The sequence below is a fragment of the Vigna unguiculata genome, chromosome 11 (genome assembly GCF_004118075.2).
Source record: "Vigna unguiculata cultivar IT97K-499-35 chromosome 11, ASM411807v1, whole genome shotgun sequence".
NCBI lineage: Eukaryota > Viridiplantae > Streptophyta > Magnoliopsida > Fabales > Fabaceae > Vigna > Vigna unguiculata.
In genome coordinates this window covers 41,221,640-41,245,463 of record NC_040289.1, presented here as the reverse complement: position 1 = coordinate 41,245,463, position 23,824 = coordinate 41,221,640, and the positions used below count along the sequence as shown (strand labels likewise).

The 23,824-nt window shown below is 32.7% G+C and overlaps 4 protein-coding genes and 1 long non-coding RNA gene across 6 annotated transcripts; 4 read left to right on the top strand and 1 right to left on the bottom strand.

Annotated features, from left to right (window-relative positions):
- Positions 1–408: 408 nt before the first annotated feature.
- LOC114170694 lies at positions 409–1,009 on the top strand. The gene is made up of 2 exons (XR_003601125.1): positions 409–500; positions 630–1,009. It is a non-coding gene; the product is annotated as an uncharacterized LOC114170694 (long non-coding RNA).
- A 2,294-nt stretch (positions 1,010–3,303) lies between these two features.
- LOC114169607 (splicing factor-like protein 1) lies at positions 3,304–8,049 on the top strand. Its single transcript, XM_028054845.1, has 2 exons — positions 3,304–5,876; positions 6,998–8,049. The coding sequence occupies exon 1, from the start codon at positions 3,424–3,426 to the stop codon at positions 5,842–5,844; it is 2,421 nt and encodes an 806-aa protein (XP_027910646.1). The 5' UTR covers positions 3,304–3,423; the 3' UTR covers positions 5,845–5,876; positions 6,998–8,049.
- A 2,212-nt stretch (positions 8,050–10,261) lies between these two features.
- Positions 10,262–13,628, top strand: LOC114169979 (DNA-directed RNA polymerase III subunit rpc4-like). Its single transcript, XM_028055406.1, has 9 exons — positions 10,262–10,437; positions 10,517–10,560; positions 10,644–10,704; positions 11,678–11,717; positions 12,136–12,383; positions 12,470–12,533; positions 12,741–12,832; positions 12,920–13,126; positions 13,304–13,628. The coding sequence occupies exons 1-9, from the start codon at positions 10,402–10,404 to the stop codon at positions 13,457–13,459; spliced, it is 948 nt and encodes a 315-aa protein (XP_027911207.1). The 5' UTR covers positions 10,262–10,401; the 3' UTR covers positions 13,460–13,628.
- A 403-nt stretch (positions 13,629–14,031) lies between these two features.
- LOC114169981 lies at positions 14,032–16,157 on the bottom strand. The gene is made up of 4 exons (XM_028055407.1): positions 15,830–16,157; positions 15,174–15,363; positions 14,801–14,894; positions 14,032–14,559 (listed from the first exon to the last, which is right to left on the bottom strand). The coding sequence occupies exons 1-4, from the start codon at positions 16,123–16,125 to the stop codon at positions 14,294–14,296; spliced, it is 846 nt and encodes a 281-aa protein (XP_027911208.1). The 5' UTR covers positions 16,126–16,157; the 3' UTR covers positions 14,032–14,293.
- Positions 16,158–18,601: 2,444 nt separating this feature from the next.
- LOC114168756 lies at positions 18,602–23,215 on the top strand. Of its 2 annotated transcripts, none has more exons than XM_028053675.1 (14): positions 18,602–18,949; positions 19,020–19,153; positions 19,251–19,400; positions 19,518–19,635; positions 19,785–20,088; positions 20,565–20,778; positions 20,930–21,019; positions 21,197–21,452; positions 21,628–21,740; positions 22,180–22,284; positions 22,373–22,420; positions 22,506–22,616; positions 22,721–22,811; positions 22,908–23,215. In XM_028053675.1, the coding sequence occupies exons 1-14, from the start codon at positions 18,718–18,720 to the stop codon at positions 23,006–23,008; spliced, it is 2,067 nt and encodes a 688-aa protein (XP_027909476.1). In that variant the 5' UTR covers positions 18,602–18,717; the 3' UTR covers positions 23,009–23,215. The 2 variants fall into 2 exon arrangements, with proteins under 2 accessions (XP_027909476.1, XP_027909477.1); XM_028053676.1 differs by having other exon boundaries at positions 18,739–18,949; positions 19,241–19,400.
- Positions 23,216–23,824: the final 609 nt, after the last annotated feature.

The following is a 23,824-nucleotide window of genomic DNA, read 5'->3' as shown; positions in this document are numbered from 1 at the left end:
TTGAAAATCCCATTTATACTAACTAATTTTCTTCATTATCACTTTTCTAAATTTTTGTATTATAATTTTATTGTTGGTTATAATTTATTAGTCTTGAAATTTTGAGATTGTTTTTGTTTGTAGTCCTCTTTTATTTCGACAAATAAGCTTAAAGTAAAAATGGTTAGAATATATATATATATATATATATATATATATATATATATATTACTCACTATTCTATTATAATAATAATAATAGTAAGACTGTTAACACAATGAAAAACAAAAAAATTGTGCAAAGTAACTATTTTCTTTACTTTTTCTCAAAATACAATATAGTATCACAATAAAAACAATTGCTACAATTTAAAAAAAATTGAAAAAAATATATATCCAACCAAAAACTAAAAATAATTATTATGAATATGGGGCTCTGTATCGTATGGTGCGGGAATCTATAGTGGTCTTCGTAAGCGGTGTTAGGTCAGGGCTTGCACAGTTACGCTGCGTTTCACTACGGTACCACATTGTGTTTATTCTATTTTCAATCAATTCAAGTCACATAACAGGACTTCGTTATTCAATTGCTTGTTCTATAATATTGTTATTATCTTGATTGAGGTATTCACAAATTGATGTAAAATGCAGAACCTTTACATTTTCAATTGGAGATTATGGATGAGAAAGCAGGAGATAGCAGCACAGTGAAGAAAATAAATTCAGGTTGTGATGTTGATGCTTTAAAAAAGTGTTTGGAAGAGAACAAGGGAGATTATGTCAAATGTCAGAAACAGATTGAGGCTTTCAAATCATCATGCTCACTCAAAAAACCAAACCAATCTCTTGATTCTGCTTCACGTTAGGTCAAATTCGATGGTTCTGATTCTGCAGTTTATTTCTGGGTTTTCCGTCTTATGGTAAAGGGATGATTATTATGAACTGAAGTTTCTGTCTTTCTAGATGATATTTCTCAGTTGTATCAATATTTATTCATAATAATGATAATTGTGATACTATCTTTTTATAAATTGTGTTTTATACTATCTTCTGATTCATTTTCTGAGTTTGCTTCAAATGAATGTTTAATCTGCTTTTTTTTATGGGAGATGTTAATTCGATTTAGGTTTATATCTGCTTCAAATGGATTCAGTTTGATATCTACTTCTAAAAATTTATTAATTGAGTTTTAATTTTTGAAAAAATATATTAATTATATTATTTTTAACAAAAAAATTATTAGTATTAACGGTATTAATATTTAGAATAACTTATAAAATTAAATATTTATATTTATATTAATTTAATAATAAAAGTTATTGAAATATTTTTAAAAGTAAATATCAAACTCACACATTTAAACAAAAGTAGATATCACTTAATTAATTAAACCCTGCAATTTACTATCAACAAATCTGTTGATCATTGTTTATAACTTAATGATTTCATAGCTATTTCTGGATTTAATTCAAATTGTTCCTTGATCTTCTTGTCTAGGATGTATTCAAAAACCTCTCTGTCAAACAAAGTTGCATATCACATTCGTAACTTTTATTCATTATTTTCCTTTTATCAAACCATACTTCTGATCACATCCAATTTTTGTTACGAAGCTGATCATTATCTGTCAAATCATATTTCAGAAAGTAATTTCTCGAAAGTTTAAATTATGGAAAAAAAATTAATATTAATAGAGTTAAGATGTCTTACATACCTCAAAACTACCATGGTTTTATTATTTCAGTTAAACATGTTTAATATATTTTGTTTAGAGTTCTTATTATTTATTATACGTTTAATTATGTTTTAAATAAATTTTGAAACTTTAGATTGGGTTCTTAGTAAATTTTTAAAGTCGGTATTTAATAAATTTATTTTTTTTTGAATTGAATATCTATTGTTAATTTGTTTGCTAACTTAATGAAGTAGATGTTAAGCGGTTCACTTTATTTTTTTATAAATTACAATTTTAAAATTTAATAATTTTATAGATATGATAATATAATGTACGATAATATAATAATATAATAATATTATGATATAAATATAGGAAATATAATAATATAATAAAATGATAATAATAATAATAATATGACAATATGATAATATAAGAATATAATATAATAATATAAAATATGATTATATAATAATATAATAATAATATAATAATATAACTATGACATTATATAACGATAAGATATATGATGTGATAAGATATGTGATACGAATATATAATGATATAATAATATAATAATACAGTAATATAATAATATGACGATAGAATAATATGAAAATATAAATATATAACAGTATAATGATATGAATTGTATAATTATAAAATTATAAAATTTTGAAATTGTAAAATTATAGTTTATATATTTTTAAACATAATAAAATTACATGTAAGATGACTTAGCATATATGACAAAATAATTATTATGTTAATCATTATTTAATAATAGTAGTTAAATCATGAATTTCAGCAAAATTTGTTAATAACATTCATTTAAAAATTTTAAATTTATTAAATACTAAGCATATTCTAAAAATTTATTAAATTTATTTTTTATTGAGACTTATTTGAATATTTTAAATTTATTATAACTTAAAACATAATTAAGTGCTTAGAAGATTTAAAGCAAATCTTAATAATAATATCTCTATCTCTATATTTTTGATATATTTGATGACTCTCGTTTCTTAATTTCTTTATCTCTAAAGTTAGTCTGAATAGTATTTTTAAATTAATATATTTATCTATATATTTAAAAATAATATTAATCATAAATCTTATATGTTTTTAAAAAAGTATTTATTTTATATAATAATCTCTCTGAGTACTACGTTAGAATAACTGCTTTGAATGACAGTATTTTTAATAATTATCCTTGAACCACATTTTTATTTCTTTTTTTAAATGATAACTATTTTAGATATGTTTATTGATATTTTCTATCTTTAATCATTTTTTATTTTTTATTTTTTAGCCTGAATGAAATTTTAATATTTTTTTAATAGTATCCATAACTGTACATGATTTTTTATCATAACTCTTTTTATAATTTGGAAATGTTTATTTATTGTTATAATTTTTAATTATACAAAATAAGTATTTACATTTATAATGTAAAAACTAAAGTAATAATTCATAACCTCCAAGACTCAATTGACAAAGAACTAGAGATAAAATAAAAGTAACAGTAAAAAAGAAAGAGTAAGATGAAAGCATGAAAACCATTTTGCGAATTATCAGATTCGGGTTTGGCATACCCGTTGTTTTGGGCTCCAAATCCAAGTCGGGTCTCTTATTTAATGCGACTGCGTCACGTGGCCACTTCACAAGTCATCACAATCTTCATCTTCATTCTCGACTCTTCTTGGTTTGGTGGTGTTTCCACTGCGCACATCTAAACCCTAACCCTAACCTTATCTTCATTTTCAATCCATGGACGCTCTCGATTCAACCCCAAATCTCCCTCCACCGCATCCCTACGATTCTTCACCGCAGAACCACGCTCCATCAGAATATCACAACTCGTCACAACACCAATCGGAAACCGGACAAAACGAAAACGGTAACGGCACCAGCGATGGAAGGCCATCGGAGAATGGCCAGGGACCTTTGGATAATAACGGATTGCATCCTCAGATTTCGAAGCCATTGCTCTCTGAAGGATTGACGCGCAGCGGCACCGACAGGGACCAATCTGGCGGCGAGGAGGAGACTACGAGCAAGCGCCGCCGCCGGAGCAGATGGGATCCGCAACCGGAATCGAATGACCAGAGCGGCCAGAGCGGCGGGGAATTGGGGTCCGGGCCGAAGAAGAGGAAGTCTCGTTGGGCCGATGATGAGCCCAAGCCGGTGATTCAACTTCCTGATTTCATGGGCGGTATTGAATTCGATCCTGAGATTCAGGCTTTGAATAGTCGGCTTCTTGAGATTAGTCGAATGTTACAGTCAGGTTTACCCTTAGATGATCGCCCCGAAGGTGCTCGATCTCCTTCGCCTGAGCCGATATATGATAACATGGGCATTAGGATTAACACTAGGGAATACCGTGCGCGTGAGAGATTGCAAAAAGAGAGACAGGAAATAATATCTCAGATTATAAAGAAGAACCCTGCGTTTAAGCCACCTGCGGATTACAGGCCACCCAAGCTTCAGAAGAAGCTTTATATACCGATGAAAGAATACCCTGGTTACAATTTCATTGGGCTTATTATTGGTCCCAGAGGTAACACCCAGAAGCGGATGGAGAAAGAAACTGGTGCTAAAATTGTGATTCGGGGTAAAGGATCAGTGAAGGAGGGTAGGCTACAGCAGAAGAGGGATCTAAAGCCTGACCCTTCGGAGAATGAGGATTTGCATGTGTTGGTAGAGGCTGAGACGCCGGAGTCGCTTGAGGCCGCCGCGGGTATGGTGGAGAAGCTCTTGCAGCCCGTAGATGAGGTATTGAATGAGCACAAGAGGCAACAGCTCAGGGAACTAGCTGCATTGAATGGTACAATCAGGGATGAGGAGTATTGCAGGCTATGTGGTGAACCAGGTCATCGCCAATATGCATGTCCTACTAGGACTTCGACTTTCAAGAGTGAAGTTGTCTGTAAGCATTGTGGGGATGGTGGTCATCCAAGCATAGATTGTCCGGTGAAGGGTGCTACTGGGAAGAAGATGGATGATGAGTATCAGAATTTCCTAGCAGAGTTGGGTGGTTCGGTTCCTGAATCTGCAACAAAGCAAACCAGTACCTTGGCTATTGGAGCAGGCACTTCTGGAAGCAATCCTCCTTGGGCTAACAATTCCGCTACGGCTGGTGGTTTGGCTCAAGCTGGCTTAGGGGCTGCTGCTGTTAAAAAGGAAATTGATGATACAAATTTGTACATAGGATATTTGCCGCCCAGCCTTGATGACGATGGCCTAATCCAATTATTTCAACAATTTGGTGAGATTGTTATGGCAAAAGTGATCAAGGATCGAATGTCCGGTTTAAGTAAAGGATACGGTTTTGTGAAGTATGCTGATATAACCATGGCAAACAATGCAATATTGGCCATGAACGGTTATCGCCTTGAGGGTCGAACAATTGCAGTGAGAGTTGCTGGTAAGCCTCCTCAGCCTGTTGTGCCGCCTGGCCCACCAGCATCTGCTGTGCCTACTTATCCTGTTCCAAGCCAGCCACTCGGTGCTTATCCGTCCCAACAGTATGCTGCCGGTGGCCCCCTTGGGACTGCTCCTCCTGGGAGTTACGGTGGTACCCCAGTGCCATGGGGTCCCCCTGTTCCTCCTCCTTATGCTCCTTACGCTCCTCCTCCACCTGGCTCAACCATGTATCCACCTATGCAAGGTCAACCGATGCCTCCATATGGGGTTCAATATCCTCCCCCTGTACAGACTGGCCCTCCTGGTGCCCCATCCCAGCCTGCAACTTCTAGTGAAGTGCAGCAGAGTTACCCACCGGGAGTGCAGTCTGACAGTAGTACCTCAACTCAGTCTGTAGCAGTCAATTTATATGGTAACTCGGTACCTTCAATGCCACCTGCAGCTCAACCTACATATCCTGCATCTTATGGATATCCACCTTACTATAACGCAGTTCCTCCTCCACCTCCCCCATCTGCCCCCATTCCTGTTTCAACTTCAGACCAATCGCACAACATTGCAAATGTGCCTTGGGCCAACAATTCTCTTGTTCCGCCCCCTGCTTCATCGGCAGACAAGACAACGTATGGTACAGATCAATCCTTGAGCATTGGAAATGTGCCTAGGACCACTAATCCTCCAGTGCCTCCTCCTCCTTCATCAGCTGAGAAGACTTCATATGGTGCTGATTCAGAGTATGAGAAGTTCATGGCAGAGATGAAATGATTTTGTTCAAATAGTGTTTCGGTTTCCAAAAGGTGCGTATGTCATCTTGGTTTCCTTTTTTTCTTAACAGATGATATACATGTTTTACTTTGTTACGATCTAGCATTCAATTCCTTGTTTTCATAACTGAAATAAGTCTTGATCTTTTTATTTGAACTAATTGGACCTACACTAGTTATTTGTAACTGTCTGAAATTAGATTTATTCCTGAAAAATAACTTTTCACCCATGAAAGTCTTTATTTGAAATTCATTTCAGCAGATGATCATCCCATGAAAATCATCAGCTTTTTCTGACATTCTTCTAATTGGAGACAGGTGGGATAATGGAAATTTTTAATTTGGATCCTTACTAATACACTAATGCTTTGAAAATTAACTTTTACGTTCATAGTTAAATGCTGTGTTACCTCATTTAAGGTTGGATTTTCATCTGCAAGTCAATGGTTGTTGTGCTTTCTGTGTACCTTTTTTTCCCGTTAGCACATTTGCTTTATTCCCGTTGTATTTTTTAGCCATCCCAAGGATGGATTCTTAATTTTGGTATGTATTCTTTTTCCCCGAACTTTGTTATTTTTCTGCAAAATTTGGAGCAATGTTAGCTGCAAAAGCCTTCCCCCAAACAAAGCTATTTTATCTATATAAATAATGTATTCAATGTTCTTTGCACTTAAGTTCCATCGTATTTTCTGAATGATCGAAGGGCCCTTACAGGAGAAAGGGCAAACTGGTATATGACTGTGTAAGTATTTGATATCTGCACAAAAAATTTCTTGGATATATTTTCGCCAGCTAATGTATGAATGTGGTGGTGGTGTCTGCTCTCCTTCATAATTTTTTTGGTGCATTGGAGCAGAAACTAAAAGTCGCATCTTCGAATGAATTAAAAAAGAAGAAACCTCCGTTGTCTTTTATGGTTGGCTGATTTATTGACATATATACAGTAATGTGTATGATTGAATGCATTACTTTGCAGATTACATTTTTAAATTCCTTTTATATTGTTTCTGTTTATTCTTCTTGATGATGATGTCCATACTCAAGCTTTGTAATCATGCATAAAACCAGCAATGGCCTTTTACATGTTTATTTGATATTTCATCATGATTTTACCTCTGTTAACTCTTCATTATTATGATGTAACGTTGTGACAGGCCTGATGTTTCTTGGAGCTCTTGTGAACCTGATTTCTTAACCTCTTGCCATGTCTTTCTTCGAAGTTTGGGACTCACTTCTTTAACCTTGCTGTACTGTTATGAAATTTGCAGAGATTTGGGCTAGAAGTTGATAGCAGTCTTCATACGGCAGAAGTCAAAAACATATTATAGTTATGATTTTTATTAATCATTTCTTGTTGTGTAGGACTTAATACTGTCTGAATTATTTTCTGTGGCATTTTATTGATTTACACAGTAATGTCTGGTTGCTAATGTTTCCTTTTGAAAATTTGTTTGAACTTTTATGGCAGCTGGTTCCTGGTGTTTCATATTAATACTGTTCGGTTGCCACATTCAGTATTTAAGATATTTAGTTTATTGACAACTGATTCTAACTTATAGTTTTGGTGATGAGCTTAAATTTTTTTGAGCACTATAGTTGTCTTTATCGCTTGGTGCTGAAGCTGCGTTTTAGATGCCTTTAATCATACATCTCTCTCATCATGAAGGTAATAAAACCTTGCCATTTGCTTTAGGCATTCTGGGTTGGTAGAAAGAGATTTTTATTAAATGGTTTGATCATGCAACTATAAAATGTATTTAACATTTCTAAGTGTGACAGGTAAAAAGAGTTGAAACGATTTTCTGTTCCTGGCATGATAAATGTCAGGCATTGGCATTGTTACATTTTGCCTCAAATTAAAAGTTTAGCTGACATGGTGTTATCAACACCAAGTTCTTGTATCATGACACAGGCAATTATGAAGTTTCACATTTGTTTCTGAAGTGATCATGTGGTCCAGTTGACACGGCCAATATTATTTGGCATAAGGTGAAGGCTGAGGTGAAAACGATAGTGTTTGAGTTGTCTGCACATGCTTCGTTTAGCTCTGTTGCTGGGCGAAGATAGAGTAAATGATCAAAGAATTGGAGTTGTAGAAATTTTCTATATTTTCCTGCTTCATATCTGCCTTTTTGAATTAGATCATCTTTGTATTGTCACTAGGGATATATAAAGTTTTCTAATTCAACTATGCAATATTAGGTCATGGTCATCAATCAAATCCACTAATCTTGCTAATTTGCTGGTGTGCTTTTTTTAGGCGCTGTATGCCATAAAAAAAAAATAGTAGTATGACCGTTATTTAAGTACTTCACGAGTGACTATGTTTTTTTACGTGGTTTGACAGCAAATATGTAGTTTTTTCATCTTCTGTGATCTATTAGGGCCGTAAGATCCTTCAAATGTTGTTAGATTAGATAGAATCTAGTTAGATTAGATTAGATAGACGACCTAAGCACAGAAAAAGATTGTTTAAACAAGTCTTATAGTACTTTAATCCACAGTTTTATGAAGCCAAGAAAACTTTATAACTTATCATTATAAATCGGTTTTAAGACTTAAACTTAGATGTCCGTGTCATGTTTGATATTGTGATTCGTTTATGTGCTCCTTTTAGTTAATGTATCTGTGGTATTCACTTAGAAATATAGTTTTGTTTTTCACTCATCAGATGCAAGTTGAAACATGTCAAATAATGACTTACTGTTGTTTCATCCGGAGATTTTGGTTTTAGTTCTTGCTGTGAATCGTTTTATCTAGCAATGTCTCTCATGCTACGTATACATTTTCTTGTGTTTACGTGTGTACTCTACCCCTTATGCAGCTGTCTTGCCCAATGTGTTCAATTGTGTAATATTTTTCGTGTAAAGTACATGTAGTCAATTTTAACCATGTATCTTTTAATGTGTAATATTTAATGTTAATTTTATTACACGGATTTGACCATGTATCTTTTATCATTTCACTCGTGATTGGTCTTATTATAAAAATTGTGAATGAAAGTTTATTTAAAAAAAAAACTAAGAATGCATTTTCAAAGTTTAAATTTTGTTTTTCATCAACGCTCTTATTTGGAGACAATTCTTCATTAGATATGTTCCCGGTATAGTTGGAGGGCTTGAGATAAGAAATACTAAAGTATCTAGGAGTATTTATTTTCTATTCTTCAATTGGGAATATGTTACCTATATTGGAGAGCCTCCAACCTTGTTCTATTTTTTAGGGTAATGCTACTTTACTTGCAAGATGATACTTATGTGTGTTGCTTTATACCGTCAAACAACTATAATGAAACATAAATTTGGACCCGAAAACATTCAGATAAATGAAATGATGGTCCAAGATTTAACTAAAATATAAATGAATAAAAATTGCGCATATATTTAAGCATTAACTTTACAAGTAAAAAAATAACCTTTTTGCGACATTACCAATCCTTTAGAGACTATATTGTTTTTAAATTTTATAAGACCTGTAATCAACAATTGGTCGAGTTGTGCAATGTTATGCCAAGTATGTTGGTTTTCATTGAAGTAATATTTACATACATTTTCTTAAAGGAGCTAAACCTAGAGTAGAGAATTAAAAGAGAAGAAAGATGAAACCTTAGGAAAATTACAGGGTCATTTCAAGTTTGGTAATGTGTACCTAGTATCAACAAGATTACAACTTATCCTTAATGAAAAAAAAAACAAAGAAAAATACCTGGGAGATCTTTCACTATAATTTTAGACGAAACACTTATAGTATAGTTGGAAAGAGAGATTTTAGATGTAAAGGGATGTGAATTTTCTCTATTTTAATATTAAATGTAGAACATGAATGAACCACTTATATTACCTCATATAGGTAACCTACAAAATTTTCTTCAAGGTAGAATTAGCGGGGTGGAATAAGGATTTCTATTCATTATTTTTTATTTTAGTAAAAAAAATTTAAATAACACAAGGAGGGGCATTGATTTGAGAGAGATTTCTGGAATCCTGAAGTGCTGATATTATTGTGTAAAAAAAAATTAATATAAACTGTTTCCCCCGTATGAGAAATTTACCTCCGATAATTTTAAATAAGTTTATTCTTTATAAAAAATTTCTTTAAGACATAAGAAAAGAAACAGTCACATTAAACTTTTCAAATTATTTTTTAACAGTTAATTTTCAGATTTATGTATAAATCAATTTTAACTTATAACAAATTATAATTGTTTATAAAATATTTACCTAACAGACCTTGCACAATATGTTAGAAGTACGTAAGAACTAGTTTTACAGATATAGCTAATACTAATCGGAAAAAAAATGTAAATGGACTTTTCTTTGTTAATTAAAAATAATTACAAAGTGTAATTTTTTTACTCTTGGACGACAAATATAGAATTTGAAAAATGTAGTTTTATAAAATAAAGTAGAGTTGGAGGACATAAATCGTCATACGAGTGAAGTGGTTGCGCTAAACTATTTTTCTGAGTTAGGTCTTGGGTTCGAAACTTTTTTTCGGTCAAAATTATTGAATTTTTGGGTTCATCGTTTGGTTGTTGATCTTATTGAACTGCAACGCCATGGATCCAGATCAGGGCTCTTCGAGAAGCAGGAAGGTACTAACATACACGAAATCCCTCATTTTTGTGAATGTTTTGGGGTCAAAATTTATGTTTGTTCTGTGTGTGTTTTCAGCACAAGTACACTCCCAGACCACCCAGAGCCCGTGCTCCCAAAACGTAATTCAACAAGTTCACTTTGAATTCCTCATATCATTGCTAACATTCTTCTCTAACTCTGTTAAGAAATTGCTTCGATGCAGCCAACTCGACAATAAACAAGACGAAGACACCACACCTGCTCGACTTCTCTCTCGTCGATATGTAACTCTCTTCACTCCTCATTTTTTTCCTATTCTTCGTCTTCTTTTCACTATTCTGCTCCAATTTTTAGCTTTTTTTATTTGTTCTGAGCTTGTCTTTCAAAATCAATTACTGTCAAAAATAATTTCCCTCTTAGATCCGTTAGCCAAAACTATGAATTGTAATGTCCTCTGCTTGCTGTTCACCACAAGTTAAGCGTATTTCAGTTCTCGTTTAGAAAAAAAAAAAAGAAGAAGAAAAGACTGTTATAGTAATGAAACTCAGAATATTTCTACACTTGAATTATTCGGTCAAAACTAGTTGTCTTCTTTAACTTCGACTCTTATTTTTAAAATATAAACATCGCTTTTTTAATTCAACATAATTTATAGTTTACAACTAATAGTAATTAGCGAAGAATTTAAATAAGTAATTGCAAAGATTAACAATCTTACCACTTTTTTGCACTCATTAAAATTTTTTCATTCAAAACAGAGTATAATAAAAGTTTAAGAACGGTACTTTCAAAATAAAAAAAAGTATTTATTTATTTATTTATTTTTGCCCACAAAAATAACCAATACCAAATATGTGTGCTTGGAATAAAAGTTTAAAATTGTTGAAAGTACAAAGAAAAGAAAATGAGAAGTCAACTTTGTTTCCTTATTCTTTTACCTTCTCTTCAATAAAATAAATCTATAACTTCATCGTTTAGTTTTGATTAATTTCGGTATAATAGTTCAGAATAGCTTACTCGTCATCTCTGACTTCCTGAACCATAGCGAAGATATAGTATCTGGTCATGCCATAATTATTGTATTTAGCCTTATTTTATGGTCTTTCATGCTCGAGATATCTTCTACCAGATTAGACTATATAGGCGAATAATATATCACAAGGAGCAATTGTTACGTTAAGCTTTTCCTTTTAGTTGTCCTTTTTAATGCCCTTAATGCTAAAGCGTCACTAATTTACCTCTTTTCTACGTTTGCAGGAGAATTCAGCGAGACGCGAGCCTAAAGTGGAAAGAAAATGTAAATTTTCTTTAGTTTAAGCTTACATGCCAAAATACATAGTTGAAAATACGAAAAATATTGCATTCATTATCAGTCAATCTTTCATGATAGTTCATTGCTGTTAGGAAATGTTTGTGGTTAATGATAAAGTCTTTTACATTAAAGATATTTGTATGGAGAGGAGAGGTAATTATTATAGTTTATTTGGGTAAAGGGAAAAACCCGGTTATAGTTTCAAACGAGTTATGGTACATTTAAATGATATATGTTATTTTTTTTTTCAAAATAGTTTCTTACTGGACTTGTTATATTTGTCTAAACCATTTTACCATGGAAAATATTAGTGGAGCATTTGGTCTAAAGCTCTTCACCTTCGTGATTAATATTCCATTCATCTTGTTTGCTGCTTATATTCTGTGATTGATAAAACTTGCAGCAAGCGTGGAAGTCGCGTTTAGTCCTGGAATTTCATCAACCTCCCTCAGGACATATGGCACGAGCAAAGCTATAGATAATGGCACAAACAGTGGCTCACCGAGTAAATATTTGGCTAAAGAGCCAATTCGTTCAAGACGTTCTTCTGCTGCTACTGAGGATCAAGATGATACCAGCATGGTAGATGTTATTGATAATACCATCAATGCATCAGCAAGGAAATTCAAAAGAGAGTACAAGGAACCATGGGTGAGAGAATGTGTGATCTCTGTCATCTATTCTATTGTTATCTGTATCATTCTCAAGCATCTAAGCATTTGAATATTTATCTACAGGATTATAACAACTCTAATTATCCCATTACTCTTCCATTAAGGAAGCCAAATTCTGGAAATCCAGGTTTGCTCTAATATATATATATATATATATATATGTCAATAAATGATCTATTAATAGAATTAATATTCGTGAACTCGACTGATAAAAGTCCGGAGGATAACTTTTACACAGTGCAGTAGCAGTAGTCTAGAAGATATAGTTTTAGCAAAAGTCTCCAAAGGATGCTTTTCTAAACATTGACAGTCATGTGACTTTTTAATCTGGTAGAAATTCTTGATGAGGAAGAATTTGGGGAAGCTGCTACTAATTTGGAGTATGATGAGAATACTGTTAACTCTGCTGCAGAACTCGAGCTCTTGGTTAGTAGTCATCATGGAATATAATAAATTGTACAAGTATTATACAGCTGAAACAGATATAATAATGCTCAGATGATTTTTTGACAGGAGAAGAGTGAGCAACATAAGATGTTTTTATTTCAGTTTCCTAAAAATATGCCTTTTAACGAGGGGAAGGAGAAGGAGCAAATTGGTACAACAACAGTGTCTGGAAAGGCTCGTGCTTTGGAAGAGTTGCCAAGTGGATATATGGGCAAGATGCAGGTGTACAAGAGTGGAGCAATCAAACTTAAACTAGGAGAAGCTCTGTTCGACGTAAGAAACTAAGAATGTTTTTTTGCTATTTTCCCATCTCTATTTTTAAAACTAAGTGCAAAGTCAGATTATTTTTCCCTTGTGGTTCCAATTAAAATTGAAGAACGTGCTGTTTGTTGATAGCAGATCAATATTTTAGTTCTTTTACTTTGTAGCTAATCTTTTGTTCTCTTACAGCTATCTCCGGGTACAAAATGTGGATTTGCTCAAGATATTGTAGCGGTGAACATTGCACAGAAACAGATCTGCAATCTTGGCGAGCTTAGCAATAAGGTTGTTGTAGTTCCTGATCTTGATTCAATTGATCTGAGAAACACTGGAGGCAAAAAATGACTGATGCGTCGCGTGCAGGAATGGTACAGTACCTTTTTGGCTTATGTGAATATGTGATTAATTAAAAAGTCACTGCCAGTGAGCAAGTGCAAATTGGATACTTGAACAAGCACCTAACTAATGAATATCAAGCGGAAAATTGAATGCATATTTGTAATTGCTTTGGTTACATGACTGATTCTGACAAGTTTCTGGTATGGATATAGTTCACTTGCTTCAATGGATTTGATCTTTTAACAAAATTGTCTAGCGATGACTATTTTAAACGCATTCTATCACTGACTAAAATCTCTTAAACTACAGCTTAAAATTTATAAGAAATCACAAATCATAGGGAATCTCAATTCTGTTCTGAGTTTCTCTCTAATATGCTAGAGTATTTTACTAAAACTTCTTGTTTTTTACATGTATTCGGACTATGTATACTCTTTTTATCTTTTGTGGTATTTTTACTACAAAACCCACTCTAGGCAATCATACTAGTTATGCTCAATAGGAAACTTAAAGCTTAGAAGAAATGTTTTTCAATCAAAAACAATTTTACTTGAGACATAGAGAAGCATGCATAGTCAAGCTCATTAAAGTCAAATTCGCATATAGATTGTAAAGACCAAGTAAAATTCATGTATACAAATGATAGCTTTTACTCCTTGTTTGGTCCACAAGGAAGCAAAATCTCTTCTTTTTTGTTTGGGAGGAAGCAAAAAGGGACAAATAGGTAAACATCCCAATCCCAAAGTCTTACCCACAAGAAATAGTGCCAAAGAATCAATGAGAACTGTCAACACTTTGTTGAACTATGCCGTGGATTAACTTCTCATTGAATGAATTAGATTAATAGAAACGACCCACCACCACAAATAGAAAGATCATTATGGAAAGCATGACAGAAACTCTCAGCTTCATTTTGAATGAATTAGATTTTCCTGCATATGCTGCTCTCTTGTGACGTGCACTTTGAAACAACTTCTTCACAATCTCGGTCATATTCTCAATTGCTTCCATTAGTTTGGCTATTACAGCACCAGACATCCGCAGTATGACATTTTTTGTGTCAGGAGAGTCATTGTCCACTGTTTCATCCGAGTTCTCGTCTCTTTCTGCAAATTTCAAGTCCAAATTAATCAAAATATAATGCCTATATAAATGTGGAAAATGTCAGTGACATGTCTAACATGCAACAAATGTAAAAATGAAATCATATCTCTACAAAAAGATATCATGTTTTTAGTAACTAGTATGAATATCAGATGAGTTACACTGATAGACTAGTATGAATAAATTCTCAGAAAATTCCACCTGTTAAACTATTTACATATACAATAACACTCCAAAACCAACCTGCATTCAGGGCGTTCCTTAATTTCTGTACGGCTTGATTTTTCTGTACAGCATCCCAAACAGATTTATCTGATGATAACGATCTTACCATCCTCTGCAATCACACAAACAATTTTTTAAAATTAATGAAGATGCTCTTGACCCAAAGACTTGTATATTTTGTGTGAATGACATCATATCATTTTCACCAGTTTTCTGTACATAATTTATATACAAACAGAAAAAACAAAAATATGCTGTCCAGATATTTTGTACAAACATAAAAACAATTCTAAGAATTCAACAACTAGAGGTACTTAAAATCTTCTTCATGATTATATACAATCATCTGAGTTATTTTATTAGAATGAGAGTCATGTATCATAAACTACACCTCAACACATGCATCCGTCTGCAATAAATGAATTGCAAAAGAAGCTCTATCAAAAACATCAGCTTGTAAAATGCTTGGATTATATGAACACAGAGAAGGTTCTTTCCAGTCTGCTTCAGACAGATCTGAATCTACTTGATCAACTAAAGCTAAAGGAGTATCTTTGACATGTGAAGAACACCCAAAGACCCTGCACGTACAAAAAATATAATAGATAATAGTATTTAAAAGAGATATACAAAGACTAAATCATATCAATTTTCAAGCATCAAAACTAAAATATAAATATTACTCGGCATAATAATAAAATGAATAACTAAACTCAAACATTAAAACAATTAAACATTTCAACAACTAAGATAGAAAAAAAGAAGACCAAAGTAATATTCAATACCTGGCCCTTAATGGATTCAAATCACACTAACATCATCATTTTTCTCCATTACCCCTTTCTTTTTATAATTAACATGTATTCAATACCTGGCCCTTAATGGATTGAAATAAATTGCATGAATAGACTCAATGCGACTAAAAAAGAGATTACAGTGTGTTTCCTTGTTAAAAAATGGTCACGATTGTGTGCAAATTCAAGAAAACTAGGGTGTAGTTTCAGTATCATTTGCTGAACAAACGATTTTTCCAAAATAATTGCTTACTGTTTAAGTGAAGTGAGAGCAGTTTGAATCTCAGTGGGAGAAGGAACGGCTCCAAAAAGGGCTTCATCGTCATCCACAAAAACCTTATTTGGGTGATCGGCATCATCGCTGTGAGAGGAAGAAGACGAAACGGGTATCTGAGAGACAGAGAAGGAACCTCTCTTGCAAGGAGAAGATGAGAGGACAAGGTACGAGGATTTGATTTTGTGATCATGGCTACAATCAGAAGTAGAAGAATCCCTAGAAAAACATTTTATACTGTTTTTCGCTGCTTCGCCGTGAAAAGAGCAAAACATCTTGGGACCAATAAGAGCTGAACGATGAACCGATAGAAAACAAAGATATAGTTTTTTTTTTTAATAATAAAATTTGAATAAATTAGTAATATTCAAAACTGTTACATAAAATATCTCTTTGTTAGTAAAAAACGAGTGGAAACATGAGCATCAGCGTCCATTCAAAAAATTATTTATGAAATTTAAACTTCAACATTTATTTTGACATATTAATATGCCATGTATTTTGTGATATGTTTTTATTTTAAGATTTCTTTACATTGATTATGTGCTTCAAATTTAACCTTTGTGTAAAATAAATGACATTTGTTTTTATGTCCTATTATTATTTTTAATTATTTTATTCATTTTTAACTGAAATTTCTATACATTTTGTTTCCTTGCACTTTTAATGGTCTAATTTACTTATTAAATCATTACATTTTGATGATAATTTAATCAATATTTTTAAAACTTTTAATTTTTGTTAGATGTGAAATCGTTAGTTTGTAAATAAAGTTAGATAGTAGAATAAAAGATTTTGGTACATTAATTCAAATTGTTTAAAAAGGGATAAAACAATAAAAATTATCAAAGAAACTTGTGAGGGAAGTGAAAATTGAGAAGGAAAAACAACTATTTTTAAAATAAGGGTTAAATATGTTTTTGGTCTCTCAAGTTTCAGTAAATTTTGGAATTAGTCATTCTTTGAAACTTGATATCAATTTAGTATTTCATCTCTGGAAATGTATGAATTTAGTCATTCTTACCAAATTCAAATTTTGTTAAGTTTATTTGACGTTTTAAGAACATTTCATGATAATATTTGAATTGTTTATACCGTTTAACACACTTTCACTTCAATGTTAACTTAAATATTATCATAAAATGTATGTAAAATGTCAAGTTTCTACACTAAATCCACACATTTCTATAGATGAAGGACTAAATTGATATCAAGTTTCGAAGAGGAACTAATTATAAAATTCATTGAAACTTGAGGGACAAAAACATATTTAATCCTTAAAATAATTGTTGAACAAATTCAATCCATTAAGTAAACACTTTTATGATTGTAAGTGATTTGTTGATTGAATCAATAGTAACTCGAACTGTATTATATGATTCATAAATCGAAAAGATTTTGAGTGAATGTTAAACAAAGTAATAAATTAAGAATATATTAATCTGATTCAGAAGTACCAAAGTTGAGAACATGTCAAGATAAACTATACAAGGTTTACATAGCCATAATAAACACATGAATCTAAACAACGACTAATATTATTAAAATTTATATGATTCTTTCTTAAATCATCATGATATTTACAATTATTTTCTTCTTTATTGTCATATTATATTAACTTCTTTTTAATGCCATGAATTCATTACCTTAAATTTTAACCCTAACTCCTAAACTTTGTTTAATATATGGTACCAACTTTATTACATTATATTTCAATTAAAAGGAAACTAGTGTAATATGAAGATATAGAAGAAAATAATTATAAATATCAAAGATGATTCAAGAAAGATTTATCTGACTCTTCTACTGTAAGATATATTTAGTTCAACTTTATTAAAGATTAATGGCTAAATACTTATTATACTTAGAAAATTCATAATTATTTTAAGATATAACATAGTGTTCTTATTGAATCATTTAATTATTTTCTATATCTTTAAACAATCTTTTACTAAATATTCAAGTAATTGATGTTTAGATGATGATTTTATCTCGATGTTATGAGTTTATGTAAAACTTTTGAGAATGATAATACGATTTCAACATCAGCAAAAATATTTATAAATACTCACTCCTTCATATGAGTGTATTTCCGAATATTGACATGTAAATTTAACTAAATTTAATGTTTTTTTTAAATTTAATTATTTTGACTAAATTTAATGTTTTTTTTAAATTTAATTATTTTGAATAAGGGTTAAATATGTTTTTGTTCTTTAAAGTTTCAGTGGAATTTGGACTTAGTCTTTCTTCAGACATATTTAGTCCTCCATCTTTCAACAAAATATGTGAATTTAGTTTTTTTAATAAAATTACGTTAAGTTTATTTGACTTTTCAAACACATTTTATGATAGTATTTGAATTGTTTACATAATTTGACATATTTTCGCTTCGATGTTAATTCAAATATTATCATAAAACGTATTTAAAATATTAAATAAATTTAACAAAATTTGGTAAGAAAAACTAAATTCACGCATTTCTAAATTTAAAAAATTAAATTAGTATAAAATTTCAATGAACTAATTTCAAAATTAATAGAAACTCGAAGAAAAAAAAACATATTTAATCATTTGAATAAATATTATTTACAAAAATAAATAGCATGTGCAGAAAACAAAAGCAACAAATGGTTGAACAAATAAGTGGTAGCAGAGCAACTTTGGGTTTTGGATTTATTATGGTCAACAAAATTTCAATCCTATTTCTACACCACAATTATAATTTGTTATGTTCACCATAGAAAAATGAAGAACCTTCAATCTACAAACAAACCCAACACGAACACATTTTCTTTTCAAGTTTAATTTAGTTATAATATTACTTAATCAAGTGCTGTGACTGTTGTTTCAATTTGCCTCAAGTTATGGCTCTTCTCACTTTCCCTCACTTTTCTTCCCATTTTTCATCACTCTCTTCCTTCCCAAACGTTCGTTCTCTCTCTCCAACTCGTCGCTACTGTTCTATGAAAGCAACCGGAACGGCGATTCTGTGGTTCAAACACGATCTCCGAACCGATGACCACCCCGCGCTTCTCGCTGCCTCCACCTTTCCCTCGCTTCTTCCTATATACGTTTTCGATCACCGCATTCTTTCGCGTGAGTAACGAAATTTAATGCGCTGCAATTTCTGTTAGTGAACTGAGTATCTCAGTTTAATCGATTGTAGGTTTCTCCGATGAGACGCTGGAACTGCTTCTGCTTGCTCTGCAAGATTTGAGGAAGTCGCTGAAGGATCGCGGTTCCGATTTGATGATCAGATTCGGCAATGCGGACAGCGTCATACAGCAGCTTGCTACGCAGGTTGTTACTCCGTTAGTTACCGTTTGCTCGCTTAATCTATAATGCATTTTCGTGCTGTTCCTTTTCTTAAGTGAATTCATCGCTCAGGACGGAACAGGTCAATGCCGCTTGTGTGTTCGCGGAACAAGAGGTGGAGTATGAGCTACGCCTCGTCATAGATGTGCTCAAACAGCGTTTGGAGTCCGTCAATGTTCCGCAAGGGAGTCCTAGGATTGAGTTATGGCAAACTCCGTTTTATGAAGTGAAGGTAGGTGGCAGATTGTTAGAGACTAATTAACTGTGTTTGTTGCGTAACGTATGAAAATTTGACTTGGTTGAGTTGATAATGTAAAAGTTGAACTCATGGTATGTTACTGTTACATAGGATCTGAAAAAGCTTCCAGCGTCGTATGATGAGTTTAAGAAACTTCGACTTCCGGTGACTACACCGCTTCAGCTGTCAGAGTCAACGTTACCTGGTGTAGAGATAGAACTGGACTGGGGTGAGTTCCGTGGTGGATAGATTTCTTTTCAGGATGTTTTGTTTATTATTATTTATTTATTGTTATATTTTTCACTGCATATGTTACTTTTTTTAATTAAATTCATTTAATGTTGCCAAAGGTTATGCAATAATTGTTCATTGAATTAGGTGTTCTCCCGTCGTATGATGATATAAAGGGATTTATGACCAGCAACCAACGTAAATCAGGAGAAAATTGGAGGTTAATCAAGGAGGCCTCAGCTGAAACCGTTTTACGCAGAAAAGCATTGGAGTCTGGCGATAGAATTGAAAGAAGTTCTAGCTCTGAGCAAACACTATCAAGAGAGCGTAGTGGATCTGTTTTTGTGACAAAAGAAGGAAATGCCGTTGGAGGTGGGACAAACAATGTACTGAATGCACTAGCTGCATATCTAAGATATTTGGAAGGAACAGCTCGTGATGACTGGCAAGAGTATGTAGACAACTTACCTTTTGAAGTTTTTGTATTTTGGTATATTTCTTGGAAATTTGGAGGCTGAAAATATTTTTTGGTAGCTGGATTCTCATTATTCTCCTCATTTTAAGGAAAATGATGTTCTCGATCATAGACAGAGCCATAATATTTCCCCGTTTTGGTTTTCTATTTCTGTTTCAGTGTTTTGTAAGCATTTCTTCCATTATTTTATTACATTCTGTTTCCCCTGTATCGTAAGAAGGGATAAAAAATTTTGTGCGTAACATTGTTAACATCGCATGCAGCAATTTTCATACTCTACTGTTTTGGTCAGTTTCTCCTCCTAAGTGATTAATTCATTAACGCTCACAAGGTGTTCTTTCTCAGTGATGTCTATAATTAATCGACATTTCATTCACTAAGTTTATAAACTTTTGTGGTTGAAGTCATAATGTAAAAATGACATGTCACGAAATGTACTTAAATTTGTGCAGGGTGCATGAAAAATTGCGTGCTTCTGAAAGTCGGAATGGAGCATCGTTTATTGGTCTATTTGGTCCTGCCCTATCTCTTGGCATTGTTTCTAGAAGAAGAGTACATTATGAAGCTATCAAATATGAGCAAGAAAGAAATGCAGGTTTCTTATCACCCTTTGGTTATTCAGCTGCCACAATTGCAGCAGCAGTTGATGCTGTGTGCTCAATGGAGGTTCTAGTTACAACTATTATGCTTTGTTTGAGTACAAAATTATTTTGCACCTTTATTGATTTTGTTTTGTCTTATATGTAACATCATGGTACTTGCCATGGCCTTTGTCTTTTATCAAATGATTTTTTTATATGATTTTGTGGTGTTATAGTGGTATTGGCTTATGGCTTTGAGAAATCAGATAAACAATGACGGAGTATACTCAACAAGGATATGGAAATGGAAAGGATTTCTTATCGAGGTATTCAATTGATTGGTTCATGATCAATGTTTGATTTTTCGTGAAGTCCACTTTGCAAGAGCCCACTCAATTTTCTTTTCTCACTGAAATGAGTCAAGACCTGAAGTACTTAGTACAACTTAAGTAAAATATTTATAAAATTTCCTGCTAATTTCTTGTTTAAATGGATTTTCTCAGTATACAGTTGCTGGTGAAGATGGTCCTGCCGTTCTTCTTGTGCATGGTTTTGGTGCCTTTTGGGAGCATTATCGTGATAACATAAATGGTTTAGCTGAATCTGGCAATCGAGTTTGGGCAATTACTATTTTAGGATTTGGCAAATCAGAAAAGCCAAATGTTGTATATACTGAACTCTTGTGGGCTGAACTATTGAGAGATTTTATTATTGATGTTGTGGGTGAACCAGTTCACATTGTTGGCAACTCAATTGGCGGTATGATTAAAACATGTTTTGGTTCCAAAAAAAATCTGTCCTTTTGCACACATCTGCAGTAATTTGGTTCCTGTAGTGTGTGTATATGCATATGTATATATACATATATACTACCAGTTTATTCTTGCTTCTGTTGATGAGTTGATAATTTAACAAGTATTTTTCCCTACTCTAGGTTATCTTGCTGCTATCGTTGCTGGTATTTGGAGTGATTTGATCAAATCCCTTGTTTTGATCAACAGTGCGGGCAATGTCATCCCAAGTTATTCATTCATACCACTGTCTAGAGTAAGTGTAATCGAGAACAACTCAAGTTCGTACAACATTTGTAAGATATTATACTTTTTCTATTGGCTAGGCCCGAAAAACTTCAGTTTGCTTCTTGTTGTCGTAAAATTTTGCTGCGGTTGATGTGTGATATCATCTTCTTGTTTGAACCGTACAAATGTTTCCGTTATACGTAATTATCATGATTTGTTTATTCCCTGCGTTAGAAGTTAGATCCCTAGATCTTAAAATATCTAGTCTTCACTGGAAACGTACAGTGAGTGGATAGTTTTCATGAAGAGACAAACATCTAAAAGTGCGAATATAGTCGTAAATGAATCTTAGAAGTTGGGTTTCGTTGATTTCTTCTAACCACAATTTGACCTTTATTGTGAGTAGTACAACATAATAGTTTGTTCTATTTAAAGTTCATTTTCTTTTTTTTTTGTACTTGTAAAAGGTTCAGGACAGGCAAACTTCGGGAGCTTCCTGGTTGGGGTCTCGCATTCTTCTATACTACTTGAGGCTAAGAACTCAGGAGTTAGTTAAGAAATGTTATCCAACTGTAAGTGTAATGTTTGTCGCTAATTTCCAAATCTCATATATTTGTTATACATTTGTATTGATGGTGGCCGATTATGTTTGCTTTGTAGAGGGTTGAAAGAGCAGATGATCGGCTTATAAATGAAATGCTAAGAGCAGTATCCTCCTCAACTTTTAGAATCTAAATTATTTGTATTGCATCAGCAAGTTTCACATTCTGACACCTCCTTTACATATTAAAAGTCATATGATCCTGGTGTGCTTGTGGTGTTGGAAAGCATCTTTAGCTTTAATCTTTCCATTCCTGTAAACTTTCTTCTGGAAGATGTCAAGGAAAAGGTCCTAATCATACAGGTATTATAACATGGATATCAAGTTTTATGGGCGAGAAAGGATGGATCAATATGTTTTGAGAATGACTCTGATACTCAAATTGCTATTTATTTCTTTATTGTTAGGGAATGAAAGATCCGATTTCTGATTCCAACTCCAAGGTGGCTATGCTTAAAGAACACTGTGATGGAGTTATAATCAAGGAGTTAGATGCTGGTAGCCAGAGTTTTTTATATCTGTCTGAACTTTTATATAACAAAGTACTCGGGCTTGCTTTCAAATTGACCCATTTTCTTCTTGACATTTACACAGGTCATTGCCCGCACGATGAGGTACCAGAACGAGTGAATACTATCATTTGTGAGTGGATAATTGGTGTAGAAAGTAAAATTTTGGTAGAATGTCCGGTGTAAAATTGATTGGTATCAAGGAACTACCAACTGCACTCAACAAGCATGCCATCCTGGTAATTTTCCTGCGCATATTAAGTACTGCCTTGCTGACAGTTGATTGGTAACTGTATCCACCACAAAGTTCAAACAAGACATGTATTATGTATAGCTTCCTGCACTTTTTGTTATTTTCTAACTTCACTGTAATTTCAATTTTAGTTTTATTTATTATTTTAATTATTTAAAATTATAAAAAGCATTCAAAAAGCAACAAAAGTTAACCAAACATTTTTAAACATGTTTAGTAATAACACTTTGATTATAGTATTTTCAAGAATTCACATTTTTGGGTTCTTCGCATTTTCGGTGTTCTTTATCCCTAGCGTTTCCTCCTCGTGTATAATCATTGTTATTTGATTGATAATAGGGGTGAATATCCAACTAACCATGCAGGGCGATCCTTCGTAAACGAAGGAGTCTTGAGTCTGTTTAGCCGATCTTGTTCTTTCTCGTTTGAGGCTCTCTTCATTGCAGGTGGAAGAGCCCCCACCACACCTTCAACAGTAGAGTTCCTTCTGGTATTTGATTATTTCATAGGGCTTCCGTTGCATTTATTTTTCACAAGTTTTTGTTTGGGAGTAAAGAGCAATGACCAAATATATGATTAATACGACACTTAGCATGCAACAGAACAGAACACGCGAATAAAATCAACCACTTAGTGTTTGGTCTATTTATTGTTAAACTATATTGTGAAAAATACATCCTTTTGAAACTTATAATTTTACCAAAATTTAAAAGTTAGTTTGTTGATGATTTTTAAATGTTCTTTTACGA

Coding starts and splice junctions, on each gene's coding strand:
- LOC114169607 (XM_028054845.1), top strand. CDS start 3,424: ATGGACGCTCTCGATTCAACCCCAAATCTCCCTCCACCGCATCCCTAC.
- LOC114169979 (XM_028055406.1), top strand. CDS start 10,402: ATGGATCCAGATCAGGGCTCTTCGAGAAGCAGGAAG. Junction 11,718..12,135: donor GCCTAAAGTGGAAAGAAAAT/GTAAATTTTCTT, acceptor TAAAACTTGCAG/CAAGCGTGGAAGTCGCGTTT. Junction 12,534..12,740: donor GCCAAATTCTGGAAATCCAG/GTTTGCTCTAAT, acceptor TTAATCTGGTAG/AAATTCTTGATGAGGAAGAA.
- LOC114169981 (XM_028055407.1), bottom strand. CDS start 16,125: ATGTTTTGCTCTTTTCACGGCGAAGCAGCGAAAAACAGTATAAAATGT. Junction 14,895..15,173: donor AGACGGATGCATGTGTTGAG/GTGTAGTTTATG, acceptor GTGTGATTGCAG/AGGATGGTAAGATCGTTATC. Junction 14,560..14,800: donor AAGGAACGCCCTGAATGCAG/GTTGGTTTTGGA, acceptor TGAAATTTGCAG/AAAGAGACGAGAACTCGGAT.
- LOC114168756 (XM_028053675.1), top strand. CDS start 18,718: ATGGCTCTTCTCACTTTCCCTCACTTTTCTTCCCATTTTTCATCACTC. Junction 18,950..19,019: donor CGATCACCGCATTCTTTCGC/GTGAGTAACGAA, acceptor AATCGATTGTAG/GTTTCTCCGATGAGACGCTG. Junction 19,154..19,250: donor TACAGCAGCTTGCTACGCAG/GTTGTTACTCCG, acceptor AGGACGGAACAG/GTCAATGCCGCTTGTGTGTT.